This window comes from Rhinatrema bivittatum, chromosome 5, assembly GCF_901001135.1.
Source record: "Rhinatrema bivittatum chromosome 5, aRhiBiv1.1, whole genome shotgun sequence".
Taxonomy (NCBI): Eukaryota; Metazoa; Chordata; class Amphibia; order Gymnophiona; family Rhinatrematidae; genus Rhinatrema; species Rhinatrema bivittatum.
In genome coordinates this window covers 229,142,825-229,157,217 of record NC_042619.1, presented here as the reverse complement: position 1 = coordinate 229,157,217, position 14,393 = coordinate 229,142,825, and the positions used below count along the sequence as shown (strand labels likewise).

The window sequence follows — 14,393 nt, the reverse complement described above, 5'->3', positions numbered from 1 at the left end:
GAACTGCTACAGACCGGCAGACTTTTTCTTTGTTGTCATGTCACTGCTACAAAGGGGGTCTTCAGACTAATTTTTAGGAAGGAGTGAGGGCTGTGCAGTTTGGTGATTGAGAATCAAGTAAGCAAAGCGGGGAGCAGCACATTTTAGGCAGCCATTCAGGTCAGTGATGTTGCTTTCCCGACCTGGCCTGCTGGCGGGTTTAAGATGACAGGTGGAACACCCCCTCAGGTGGCAAGAGGTTAAAAAAAAAAAAAGTCTTGACCTGTGCTGGGGCTCCATCCCTCTCCCCCTCTCTGGTAACTATTTAAAAAAAATGAGTGCATCCTCTGCACCCTCCACCACCCCTCCAAGCTGCAATGCCCCACCTACCCCACACCGTTCAATGGGCCCTTTGTGGTCCAAGATCAGTCTGTAGCCATCCTGAGCACTCCCAGCATAACTCTTAGCTGCAGCGCTATGAGGGTAAGGTTTTGACGTAGCTGTTCGTTCATCTGGAAGAAGGGAGAACTTGTCCTGTATATTCAGCTGGATAAACGTTCGCTAACGGGCCTACTGAATATGGACCTCTCACTTTCTGTGTTGAATGGAGATTTAGGTGAGGGAGGGAAGAGGATTGGTGGAGTGGGTATGGTGGGGTGCATTCAAAACACTAATTGTATTTGGCTTGCTGTTTCCTTGTAAACTGCTTTTTTGATTCTGCTGCTTAAAAAAAAAAGATTTAAAAAAATCACAGATGGCTTATTTCATTATTTTTCCTTATTGTTTAGGATGCATATGCTAAAGCCAAGCCCACTGTGAAAAGCACTGTGGAACACTGTAAAGGTAAGGGAGTTTCGCTCAAGTATTTACCTTGTGAGATTAGCTGACATGCCCGTCCTTTTTCTCTGAAGTCTTCAAGGTTGGTCGTTTCCTCCCCTAGCCCCGTGTCTTAGGCTTTAGATGTGCGTCACTCTCCCTGGGATCACGTGTTCCCTTGGAGTCAGGCAGTGTGAGTTCTCAGGGGTGTGGTATCTTTTCTGATGTTTTGCATTCACCATTCTGATATGAGGCCTGTGGGCTTCTTGTTCGCACAACTACATTAACTAATTGGTGTTGTGCAAATTTTGGGAGCTAGTACGGTATTGAGCTGAATGTATATGAATTGGAGTGCAGTAGTGTGTGTTATTTACTCACCTGTTCTTTTCTACTGCTGCATGTACATGTGTGTTTGACAGCCAAGGGTCTGGAACCGCCCCCCGCTCCCCCACCAGCACTACCACCACCACTGAAGATATGATATTCCTAAATGGAAGGAAACCTGCCTTCTGTATTCCACCTAATCAGGGGATAATCATAGGAGACAATTTGTAATCTGACAATGTAAACGGTTGGCTGCTGGGGCTGGAATTCCCTGACAGTTGTCATTTGTTGTGATCATAACATGCTATCAAAATGGTTTCTATTGACCTGTCATGGGTGTGCTATTACTTTTTTTTTTTAATGTCTATAGTGATGCTGTACCGATCTGTACATAGAAACATGATGGCAGAAAGACCATAAGGCTGTCTAATCTGCTTATCGACTCATCTACTTAGCTCTACAATCACTACCACTCCCTTAGAGCTTCCCTGTGCTTGTCCTGTGCATTCTTGAATTCAGATACTGTCCTTGTCTGCACCACCTCACTCGAGAGGCTGTTCCATGCATCCACCACCATGATGAATTAGCGATGTTTAGACATCATTCACAACTCTTGGGGGACTGAGAGGGAATCTAAGTCAGTGCATGGCTAAACTTTTGGTGCAAATGTTTTGTGTCCTTGAGGGAGCCACAGTCTGTGGCCCCTGGTCAGGCACTGTCACCCCAGTGGCTGGGGGAGGTGGGAATTGTAAAAACCGGAGAGGAACTCCCAGGTAGTTGCAAATGAAAGCTGATTCTGCTGTGGCCCCAGTAGAGGCTGGCTCTGATTTGAGCAGGAGGAAACGCTGTGTTAAATGAATCAGTGTTCAAGGCAATATATTGCCACGTCCCGAAAGGCTGAATAAAAACAAACCAATGGAAAGATTAGCAACAACTACTTCCTATGCTCATATCTATATTATATCATTATATACATTATGTGGGAGTTTGTCATGCAAGTTTGTAAATAGCTATGTAATCTACTGAAGTTGTTTCTCTCAGAGGGGGTAGTGTCTCCAACTGGCTTTGTTTTGCCAGTCAGGGTAAGTTGGGAATGATCAGTCTCTCACATTTACTGCTAATGTCTTCCTTAATCCTTCCATTATTCCAATGAGCGCCTCCTTATGGAAATGGCATATATGTGTCTGTGTCTTCCTTAATAAACTCTTTTAAAATCTTTTTATTTAAATAAGGCACGATATGCAGAAGCCAGATCAACACACATAATAACAATAGTCCAAGGTAGGCCCCTCATCAGGATAAGAACCTATGAACACAAAATATCCAAGAACGTCAATAAAACGATAATGTAAGCCCATGCAGTTATATCATACTCCTAAACATTCATTGTCTCCCTCCTCCAAATCAAGTATGGAGCCCATACATCCAAATGCATGTCCATCTGCTCTTGTTTTCCCAGCAGGAGATCATCAGAGAAGTCTTCCACATGGGCGCAGTAGTCAAGTATGCCACGTGGAGAAGTTGGTTTTTCAGTTTCCTCCGTCCTCTCATATGGATCTATCAGTTCTTACCCCCAAAAGGCAGAGAAAGGGTCCCTATTTAGCCCCGCCCCACAAATAATGGAGATAGTATTCACCACTTGGGAACAGAGAAGGCCTGTACTTCCCTGTACTCTCACCACATATGTAAGTAATTGCCCACCTGCCCACAGCCTCTCCAACAAAGAATGCTAGCATTACTAAATTTGTCAAAGAACCCAAAGGTATAATATATATGATGAAGCAGTTTGAACAGTAATTCTTGTCCTTTGCTGCAAATAGAAATTCCCTGTGAAGCTCTCCAAATGTGTTTCCGAATTTTAGCATTCAGATTACCGTGGAGGTCAGAGTTCTAAACCCTAATAATCCCAGGTGAGGTACCCACCTTGCTAGATTCTGATTATATGGTGGCATATAGCACAGAAATCAAATGACATCCCCCATCCTCACAACATAAAACTTCCTCCAGCCTCTCCCATTCCTCCATGTCAGGTGTAACACCACCGGGTGGTTTTAAAACATTTCATAAGTTAAGTACAGGTAATGAGTGTGTCTGGGAATCTGAAAATCCTCCATAAGTCTGGTAAAGGGTTTGAGTTGCCCGTTGTCAAGGAGTTGACCCAGGAACCTCAAACCTAACGAATGCCAGACCTCGGCATCCGGGCAGAAAGTGTTTTGCGAAATCAGGGGGTTCTTGGAAATGGAGGACATGTAAGTCCTAGTATTTCTGAGTGCCCCAACCTTTTTCTTTACATGTTTCCTGACTCTCTTCATATGAGTTAAGATGGTGTTGTCCCTTTAAAATAGGACAGTGCATTAGCAGTGGAAGGTAGTTGTAACAAGGATGCCAGACTGCAACCCCAATCCACTCCTATTTCTAAAGGTTGAGGAGGATTTTTTCCCAACCAAATGTGAAGACAAGCAAGACAGCATGCCCAATAATACATTTGAAAATCAGGCAACCCTGTCCCACCTGCATCTCTAGACTTAATCATCTCCGTATATTTTGGCCTACCCTGCCATAGAAAATTAGACACATTACTCTTAAGAGCCTGAAAGACATAGGTTGGGACATTGCAAGGCAAATGTAAGAGGATATATAAATCTGGGGAGGATAGACATTTTGAACAAGTTTACTCTGTCCAACAGAGAAACAGAAAGAAAGCTCCATTTATGTAAGTTGGACTGTGTTTTCCCCAAAATAGAGACATAGTTTGCTATGTAAAGCTATGCAAGTCCTTTGGGATCAAAATGATGAAATATTTGAAACTAGTACTATCATTTGGAAAGTATATGCATTCCCAGGTATTGCCCTCCCTGGCCCAATAAACATCATCTCTAGTTTAGAGTAGTTAACCACATAGCCTGAGAGAGAGTTGTATTTGCCTAGTAGATCCACTAAAGCAGGCAGGGACGTCAATAAATTGGCGAAATACCAAAGTGCATCATTGACACACAATGATTTTTTTTTTTTATGGCTAGAATCAAAAAACTGAAATCCAGAAATTGATGGCCAAATTGTAAAAAACCCCGCGCTTAAAATCCGGGGGGTTATTCGCGCGCGGCCAGGCCTTGCGCACACTGCGGGCATTTTAGAAGGGGTCCGGCCATGCGCATAACCCCTGTTATGTGCACAAGAGCTGGGCCTCGGCAAAGGGGTAGGGAGGGGGCTGGGCTGGAGGCGGCCTGTACAGCAGCCTTTTGCTGCTATGCTTAGGGATCGCGCGCCGGCAGGGTGCCTGTTGCTACTGCTCCTTTGGAGGCGCAAAAGAGAAAAAAAAAAAAAATAGGGGTAGCTAGGATAGGGAAGGGGGGGTAAGGGGTAGGGAAGTTCCCTCCCACTCTTTAATTGGAGCGGTCTGGGAGGGAACTGGAGAAGGCCACGATGCGTCGCGCGAAAATTGCACTATTCCACCCCCTCTTGGGCTCACATGTTTAAAAATCTACCCCTAACTGAACTTCTAATCACCCGAGCCATGGATTACATCGCCAGGTTGAACAATAAAGGAGAAAGAGGGCAAACCCTACCTAATGCCTGTATAGATGGAGAAATAGTCAGAAACAACTCCATTTAGACAAAACACTTGCAGTCAGCTTAGTATATAGAACCCTGACCCAGGCAACAAAATCCTCTGGGAAGTCAAAATGTTGAAGGGTATTGGAGACAAGACCAGGAGATGCGATTAAATGTCTTGCCCGCATCAGTTGATAACATGACTCCTGGCATGCCTCTCTTTTTAGCAAGATGGAAAATATTAAACAATCTCTGTGTATTATTAATAGAGGTTCGGCCTTTAATAAATCCTTTCTGACCTAAATTGATCAGATCTGGAGCCAAGTTATCAATCCAAAGCTGTAATATTTTTGCTAAAATTTTGATAACCATGTTAATCAAGGAAGAAATAGGCCTATAGGATGAACAGTCCAATGGATCCTTGGAATTTTTGTGGTTCAAGACATTCAGAGCTTCAGTAAAGTACCCTTTCCTAGCCCCAAATCTCCTGAGAATAGTTAGCTAAAAAGATCATAAAAATATAGGGTCAGGAAAGCTTTGTAAAGGTTCAGCGGATTCCCACCAGGGCCTGAGCTTTTACCAGGGGCTTGTGCTTTAATTGCTTTATCCACTTCATCCACAGTAATAGGCTCAGTAAGTGCTTCCATAGCCTCTAAGGATAACTTTGGCAGCCCCAAGGCTCTAAAAAGGATATAGTTTCTCCATCAGCAGGATCTGGCAAAGCTTCATATAGCTTGGAGAAATGAGAGACAAAAAGGAGACTGTCAGATGGTAGATATTTGTGATTGCCCTGGGTATCTCAGATACCATATGTCACCAAACTACTTAGCCTATCTTTAATATCTTTGGCTAATAGTGGCCTATCCCTTTATGCTCATAGTTCTTCTGTTTGGTAAACCGGAGAGATTTCTCAATATTGGCAATTTGCAGACCCCTTAATTCATCTCAAGCCAAGATTATTTGAAGAACCATCCATTTTTTTGTTTGGTTTCTAATAAATGGATTTGATTCTTCAACTAACACTGTCTGAGTTTCCTTTATTTATTTATTAAGATGGCTGGAATAGGAAATAACTTTCCCCCTAACCACTGCTTTCAAGGTCTCTCGATGTAATGTGGGGTCAAAATCAGAGGTTGGGTTGTGCCTCTCAGTTTCAATAATGCTGTTTGTGACCATGTCTCTGAACCTTTTTTTTTTTTTTTTTTTTAACCAAGCGCAAAGACACGTTAAGAGGTAGATTTTTAAAGGTGCGCGTGCGCTTCCCAGCACGCACACATGGACGTGCTGATTTTATAACATGCGCGCATGTTATAAAATTTGGGGGCCGCGTGTTCATGCGCGCCAGATTTTATAATCCGTGCAAGGAGGGAGAGACTTCCGCAATTTTCGCGCAGCGACGCATCTCCGCCTTTTCCAGCTCCCTCCCAGTCTGCTCCAGTTAAGGAGCAGACTAGGGGAGAACTTCCCTACCCCTCTACCTAACCTCCCTTCCCATTCCGCTCTCCTTCCCACCCCCTAAACCCTTTCTCCTACCTTTTTATTTATTTATTTTTTTAGTTTTGTTGCTTACTGCTCCGTTGGAACAGAAGCAACTTGCGCGTGCTTTCAGTCCCTTCCCCAGCACAGTGGAAAATGGCCTCCAGCCCTGCCCCTCCCCCCCCCCCCCCGGACCACCCCTTTCCTTGGGCCCGGCACTTCTGCATGTAACCCCCATTTTTTTTTTTTTACATGCGTGGCCCATTTAAAATGTACCCGTAAGTCTTCAAGGTCTACATGATTGTGAGAGCAAATAAGAACAAAAAGATATGGAGACCACACAGTGATCAGATATTGTACAAGACAGAATATCAGTATCATAGACTTTTGCAGCTAAAACGGGATTGCATAGAAAAAAAATCAATCCAATTGTAGGACTGACGGCTGTGTGGAAAAAAAAAAAAGGTATAGTTCCTCCAAACATCTTTCAAACAAAAGAAATTAATCAGCTCATAGAAATCTCCTTTAAGATCTGTGTTTTGCAATCCAGTGCCTGATCTGTCTGGTTAGAATCGTAACAGAAATTCCAGACCCCCACCCCCACCCCTCTGATACACAAACCTACAGTCTCATAATTTTGGAGTACTTTACAAAGTCTTTTATAGAACTTAGAGTGACCAGAATTGGGCCTGTGTACAGTGACTAGGGTCAATGCGTGGTCGAAAAACTTCCCTCCTGTATTACAATACCGAGCTTCCGAGTCGCAAAACATCCAGTGAACCCTGAGAGGCAATTCTTTGTGCACTAAAATACCCCCTACCCCCCCCCCCCCCCACACACACATTTAGAGGAAAACTATGCGGCAAATACTTATCCAACCCAAGATTTGAGCAATTTTTCGTGTTCATTAGTCACTATGGGGGTCATTTTCAAAGGAGTTACGCGCATAAATGTAACTACTATTGTAGCAATTTTCAAAAGCCATTTACTCACGTAAAGTGAACTTATGCGAATAAATCCTATGGACGATTCAATGGCATATATTGTAGCAATTTTCAAAAGCCCACTTACTCGAGTAAAGTGCATTTACATGCGTAAAACCTAGATTTACGCATGTAAATGCTTTTTAAAATCCGCCCCTATGTGTGTTTCTTGTAGAAATGCTAAGTTGGCATGTTGGTTTTTAAGTTATTGTAAAATTCTTGATCTCTTTATTGGAGTCAGGATCCCAAATACATTTAGGGAGATAATATGTAAATCATAAGACATTTAGCATCTGAAAAATTAAGATATAAGGATACCCTGCAAATATTAATAAAAGGAATTCACAGCAGGTTCTCTGATTTCTGCAAAAGGTGTGCCCTTTTTTAAACTCTTCACACTCTCACCTCCCAACACCATCCATCTCAATCCATGACCCACCCCCAGAACCCAGCCACCAACCCAACAGAGCATAGGCCAACTGACCATCATACCACAAGTATATTAAAAACACCAAATGTATAACGATAAAAATATACCCCCTCCCACTCAATTGCCACCCCTAGTTACCCATGCCTGACAAAACAACATAGGTCAAATGAAACGGAATAAAACCAAACAGGAAATATATTAATGAGCTGAGCAACTAGGTGCATCATAGCTATTCCCAGGGATTCTGAACCAAAAAAGGAAATTGTCCAACAAAAAATGTCATATTGCAACAGCAGCAAAAAAATAAGTCATAATTATATCGTGCAAACAAGTCTTAAACTGCAAGTCCTCTTGCCAAATGTTCTCCTTCTTCGAGTTCCAGAACAGTAGGCTAGTAATTAAAAAAAAAAAAAAAAAAAAAAAAGCAAAGCAAAAATACTCAAAAATAGTTTTAGACAAAAGAAAATGAAGCATATCTCAACGTATCTCTATTGCAGCATATCGCTATTGCAGCATATCTGTATAAACTAAAAAGGCACCAAGAGTATAGTAGAAAAGGGAGCGGGATCACTGTGCAATTTCCTCCAGAAAAGTGTGCCTTATCTGTGCACTGGTTGGCCTTCTGATTGAGGACATATATGATAGAACATTAAAAAAGAAAATAACACACCACCAAATTAAAGAATAAAAATGTTTGAGGTCATGTAGTGCCAACTTCACATTCATCTTGCAGCCACGTTGCTCCTAGACCCACTGTCCATCCTTGCTGAAAAAATTATTTGTTCCTCTGACACTCGTTGCTGGATCTGCCATCATTAGGGCTCTCCGTGGAGCCTGACCACACTCTCCAGGCTAGGTTTATTAGACCTAGTAGCTCTGGTAGTATTTCAGTTTATTCCAACATACATGCATGCAAGGAGACAGCGTAAAATCCATATGCTAATCTTAACTGTTCTTCAAACATTATAAAACCTTATATCATTTTAGATCATCTATTAGTAAACAATAGAGAGCATCATCTCATTAGTTAGTACTCAAATACTAATTGGAGCCTGCACTTCTGGGAGGTCTTAACTACAACATTATATACATTTATAAGCAATAACTCAGTTATCAGTAACTGCAGATTTAGTAATGTCATGAATAATATTTTAGAAGCTGTGAGAAGTCTCTGGTTTTCTAAGACTGCTACTGTTAGCTGAAAATCAATTCTGGTCTGAACCAGTTTAGGACATTAGCTTTAGCTGAAGTAGAACAATGGTTATTACAGTTCTCAGCATACATGTTTTTCTTTCTATGGCTAAAACTTCTAACCATGCTATAACTCTTAACTCAGTTCGGTTTATTTAGAAGTTAGAGGGGCATTAGAAAAAGCACAATTAGGCTGAAGATCAGCACTGATAAAACCTCACATCCTTGAGTGGTAATGTTAGAGCCAGCAAGACATTTTTTGACCTCTTCCATCACTTTTAAGCAGATCGGAAACAACATTGCATATGACATACTCCACAAGCGCAACATTTTTTTTTACCTCCTGGAACCCTGTTCTTTTTTTTCTTCGAGGCATAGAGAAGTCCTGGAAAAGTTAAATCTTTTAATCATTGTAGAGGATTTCTTTTCTGCTTCTTGCTTTCTTCATTACATAGGCTTTGTCAACAAAGCTGTGAAATTGCACAATTACAGTTCTTGGGCGGCTCCCTGGGACCAGAGATGGAGCCAGAGCTAAATGAGCCCACTCGAGATTCAAGCGGCCTTCATTGATCTCAAGGCCTATTACTGCTGCCAACCATCTTGAAAAATATGCTACCGGATCCTTTCCCTCAGCCCTTTTAGGGAAACCAATGATTCACAAGTTCTTGCACTGACCTTGATTTTCAATATCATCCAGTTTCTCGGAGATTTTGCAAATCTCCATTTCAAAGTCTTTATCTTCTGTCAGCTCCAGTAAGTGCCATCTCTAATTCCTTCATGAGGTCGACAGTCTCAGTGATGCAGGCAACATTCTCTTGCACAGATGGCAGTAACTGTGCCATCTTATCCACCAGCACTACATGCTCCGAGTTTATCTTAATAGTTAGCTTTTCTGAAAATGTCTTGAATATTTTTCGCAGGGTTTTAATAGTATCTAAAAGGGTTGAGGAGCGGGCCACTCTTCCTGTGAGCATTTAGGCTGGCTTGTCTTCTCCATTGACAATTTTTTATTTATACACTGATTTTGGCTAGACTTGTGAGCCCCTCAATGCAGTCAGTTATTTCTTTGACATCATCTACACCTAGAGAAATTCTAAGCCTGGCAGAAAAAAGGAAATAACAGGACAAAAAGAGCTGGGTTCTGGGAGTTATTCCTTCCTATATCCTTCTTCTAGCATCTGCATCTATATGGACTTTCTATATACGGATATCTATGGTAATTCTATGGTCAAGATATAGATGTCCATGGCAGTAGCATGCCTGAAGCCCCACTGTTACAGCCTCTCCTCTAAACTCGGAAGCCAGGCTATTGGTTAATCTTGGCTGGAGAAATTGGGGAGCCAAGGCTTCGGCCCTTCCAGTTTAGGCAGCAAGGATTACGGTAGCTCATGCCCTTGCTTTCTATTCTCTGTGGGTTGTGAATGTTGTTTAGATTGGTAAAGTCATGGATACTATTCCACATAAAGATAGTAACCATTTCTACCCACATCCAAATGAATCCGGGTCTTAACACAGATATGGACCCCTCTTTATATTGATCCCAGGCTGATACCATTCCATCAGCTATCGATACCAAGAGGTGGGAGTGTGCTGTGGCTTATTACAAAATGGAGATAATTTTCAAAGGAGTTATGTGCGGACAAGTAACATATATATCATAAAATTTTCAAGAGCTCATTTATTCACATATAACCTTTTGACAGTTCAGCCCTATGAAAAGCAGCAATTTTCAAAAGTCCACTTATGCTCATAAAACCTTTTGAAAAATACTTTCAGTGTTTTCTAGAATTTGATTTAATCTGAATGTTGAAGTTATATACTTTAAATATTAAACATACCTTCATCTTCCCTCAAACCACTCCAAATACTGCAGAGCTCAGCTGCCAGAATCCTTACAGGAAAAAAAAGAAATGAGCACATAACACCCACTTTGACCTCTCTTCACTGGCTACCTATTTCTGCGCGTATAGGGGCGGATTTTCAGAGCCCTGCTCGCCTAAATCCGCCCAAATCCGGGCGGATTTAGGCGAGCAGGGCCCTGCGCGCCGGTGAGCCTATTTTACATAGGCTCACCGGCACACGCAGACCCCGGGACTCGCGTAAGTCCCAGGGTTCTCCGAGGGGGACGTGTCGGGGGCGTGTCGGGGGGCGGGCCCGAACCGCGCGGCGTTTAGGGGGCGTGCTGGGAGCGTTTCGGGGGCGGGCCCGGAGGTGTGGTTACGGCCCGGGGCGGCCTGGGGGCGTGGCCGCGCCCTCCGGACCCGCCCCCAGGTCGCGTCCCGGCGCGCAGGAGGCCCGCTGATGCGCGGGGATTTACGCCTCCCTCCGGGAGGCGTAAATCCCCCGACAAAGGTAAGGGGGGGGCTTAGACAGGGCCGGGTGGGTGGGGTTAGGTAGGGGAAGGGAGGGGAAGGTGAGGGGAGGGCAAAAGGAAGTTCCCTCCGAGGCCGCTCCGATTTTGGAGCGGCCTTGGAGGGAACAGGGGTAGGCTGCTTGGCGCGCGCCGGCTATACAGAATTGATAGCCTTGCGCGCGCCGATCCAGGATTTTAGTGGATACGCGCGGCTCCGCGCGTATCTACTAAAATCCAGCGTACTTTTGCTTGCGCCTGATGCGCCAGCAAAAGTAGGCCTATTCACATAGTTTGAAAATCTACCCCATTACTTACAAATCAATGACCATCGTTCACAAAATCCTAAACGATGATCATCATGGACTAAAAGGCTTAAACATAACCCCCCAAAATCCACAAAGAAACCTACGCTCTAACGCCACAGGATACTTAAACATCCCCTCCATCAGAGACGCACATCTTTCAACTACCCGAGAGAGAGAATTTTCCATCACTTCCCCCAAAATTTGGAACACTCTGCCTAATGCCCTGAGAACCCAGCACAACCTGAAAACATTTAAAAAGACCTAAAAACATTCTTATTCCGCAAATTCTATTCTAACTCTCAGATGCCTGATCATCCCAGCTCTCAACTGAACTCGCATTCTTAATCCTCTTTCTTCCTGCTTTCCTTATGTACCCCTACCACCCCTTTCTACCCCTCCCTACTCTCTTACTTGACACGTTAAATTTTATAAAAATGTTCTCCTCACTCTACTGTTTTACATCTACTAAGAAAATAATGTATATTATTCACAAAGTTTTACTGTGCCCAATTACTATGGCAATTGCAAATTTTTGTATAATAATTCCATATTTTGTAAACCGTTATGATGGCTCTACCGAATAACGGTATATAAAACTCTACAAATAAATATGTAGTGAATGGCTTTAATTTTAAAATTTCAGCTGCTTGTAACCTTGATGAGGTAAAAAATATGGGAAAATCTGAAGTGGCATATTTTATTTTGCTGCCTTCTAACTCAAAACTCATTCTTATGAAATTTTGGTCACCAACCACGTCTGTGATATTTTCTCTGTGAAAGAGGGAGTAAATAAGATGTGTAAACACTGCACGATATCTAGTTTCTTTGTTTGACCACAGGTGTTAACCAATGGCAGGGCAGCTTTCAAAATACTCGGCGACACCACAGTGTATGCTGAGCTCACTGAGATTGTAAAGGACTGAACTGGTTTATTTTCTCTGTAATGAAGAAAGGATTTGAAGTATGGGGGAGCGTTGTGGTCACAAGAACAGCATAAGCCTGGGGTCAGTGGATGCTCCAGTGGCTGCGGCAGAAATTTGAATCAAATTGGTTGAATGGTGATCTGCTTAATTCGCTGTGCTAGTAGCCTTACCCCTTGCCCTCCCATAAATTGCTCCTAATACCCACCACAAGTTATTATCTCCAGCATGTTATTACCCTACTGATCGGCTACATTGTAAATAATTGTTGTTGCTCTATTGTAAATAATTTAGTTCTAGTGTAAATAACTGTTACTGTTACTATTTTACTATCAAACCTTTCACGCACCTGACGCAGCTACTCTAGCTCTTACTCCCATTTCTAGCTCCCTTCGTTACATGTAACTTCTAATCTCAAACTCCTTAAAGTTAATGGTTTCCCCCTGTTCTCTGTAAACCAATGTGATATTCCCATGAATGTCGGTATAGAAAAGTTTTAAATAAATAAAAATAAATAATAAAATAAAAGTTATTAGGGAGGGGACAGACAGATGAATGGGCCTGATGATTTTGTAGGGCCATTTTTCCTGTAGGAAAGTAAACTAATAATGCAGTCCTATTACAGGCATGCTTTAATGACCTTAGCACCAATGCAGTGCTAGAATGTAAGCCTGTAAAAATCCTTCTCTTATCTGTTCTAGTGAGTTATGACTTTCTGCGAGATGCACCGCCTGGATTTTACCCACGGCTCAGTTTGATTGGTTTTGCCGGGATTATTGGATTGTTTCTTGCCAGAGGTAAGTGCTCTTTCCCAAATTTGTTACGGGTGAGAGAAATGCTGCTCTAGTGACTTTATGGAGAGCTGCGCTGTAAGTGATTCAAGCCCTGAGAGTCTGGAGAACCTGTAGGACATGAGTTCGTATCCTTTCTAGTACCAGATTCTGTTTGAGCTGTGGCTTGTAACTTTGCCTGTTTTTCCAACCGTAAGGGGAAAATAATCCCAATAACAGGATTCCTTCTTCCCTCTGGAAGAGTCATCAGAAATTTGTGATTGCCTCATCTGTTTCAGAGGGCACGGTAGGTATGTATCTGAAGGATTAAACTAGAATGTGTGTGAAGATCTGGTTTGTACAAGTGGTGCAATCTAAATTTATAATGACCTTTGGGTGCTTATGATATGCTGAAGTAATTACACCAGAGCAAGAGGGCAATTTGCATGAGTTAATTGTCAGCTGGCAGCCAGTGTGCACTTCTTCTCCTTGCACTTGACCTCTTCTTGTAATCTTCCTTTCTTGTTCTTAGTCAACCTCTCCACCCCCTGAAGCCCTCGTGCTCTAGAAGGGCAGCCAAAGTCCAGGGTTGCAAGGTGACTCCTTTGCTCGATGTGAGGCTTTGCAGCTGCCTTTCTCTGTGACAGATGGAGATAGCACTGGCTGGAGCTGTTTCAGATTTGGGGTTAAATTATTTCAAAATGAACCAGGTTCACAGATGTAAGAAAATAGCATAGTGTAATGAAGTGAACAAGTTGTTGGGTGGGTTGCTTGGCTCTTTAGGACATTTATCTGGAGCTCAGAAGAGAGGAAGACGAGATGGGCTGTTTGGTGTCAGTTCTTGATATTTTGGCTAAGATTAAGAAATATACTGTATCTTTGCAGGTGCAGAGACCTGTACTCCATTAATAAAAGCACTAACCAGGCAAGCCTTTCCCTAGTTCATTTTTATGCAGGATTTTATCTGTACATTATAGGGGTAATTTTTTTTTTGGTTTTTTTTTTTTAACATAGTCGCTGCACCCTCCTCACCCCTGCCTGATTTGCACTCATTTCCCCATTATCCCAACTGCACTAAAGGATCCAAAGTTGAGCTTCACTGTTACGTTTGTCTGCGGGGATTTCACACTCCTGCAAAAGGAAATGAGCCACGTTTAATTCTTCCCAAAACGTCAACCAGCATTGTCCTGGCAAGCAAAGGTTGCACACCTGAAGTGTAGACACTATGCAGCCTGTAGTCTTATCCTTCACTTGTTAAAACAGCTGACAGTTTCCCTATATCCCTCCCCTTTTA

At 42.7% G+C, this 14,393-nt stretch overlaps 1 protein-coding gene across 4 annotated transcripts in view; it reads left to right on the top strand.

Annotated features, from left to right (window-relative positions):
* APOO (apolipoprotein O) overlaps positions 1 to 14,393 on the top strand; it is a 137,820-nt gene that overhangs the window by 77,140 nt on the left and 46,287 nt on the right. For all 4 annotated transcript variants that reach the window (XM_029603415.1, XM_029603416.1, XM_029603418.1 and 1 more), the window contains 2 exons: positions 768 to 822; positions 13,031 to 13,126. In XM_029603415.1, coding sequence (XP_029459275.1) covers positions 768 to 822; positions 13,031 to 13,126 — 151 coding nt within the window. The remainder of the gene's footprint in view (positions 1 to 767; positions 823 to 13,030; positions 13,127 to 14,393) is intronic.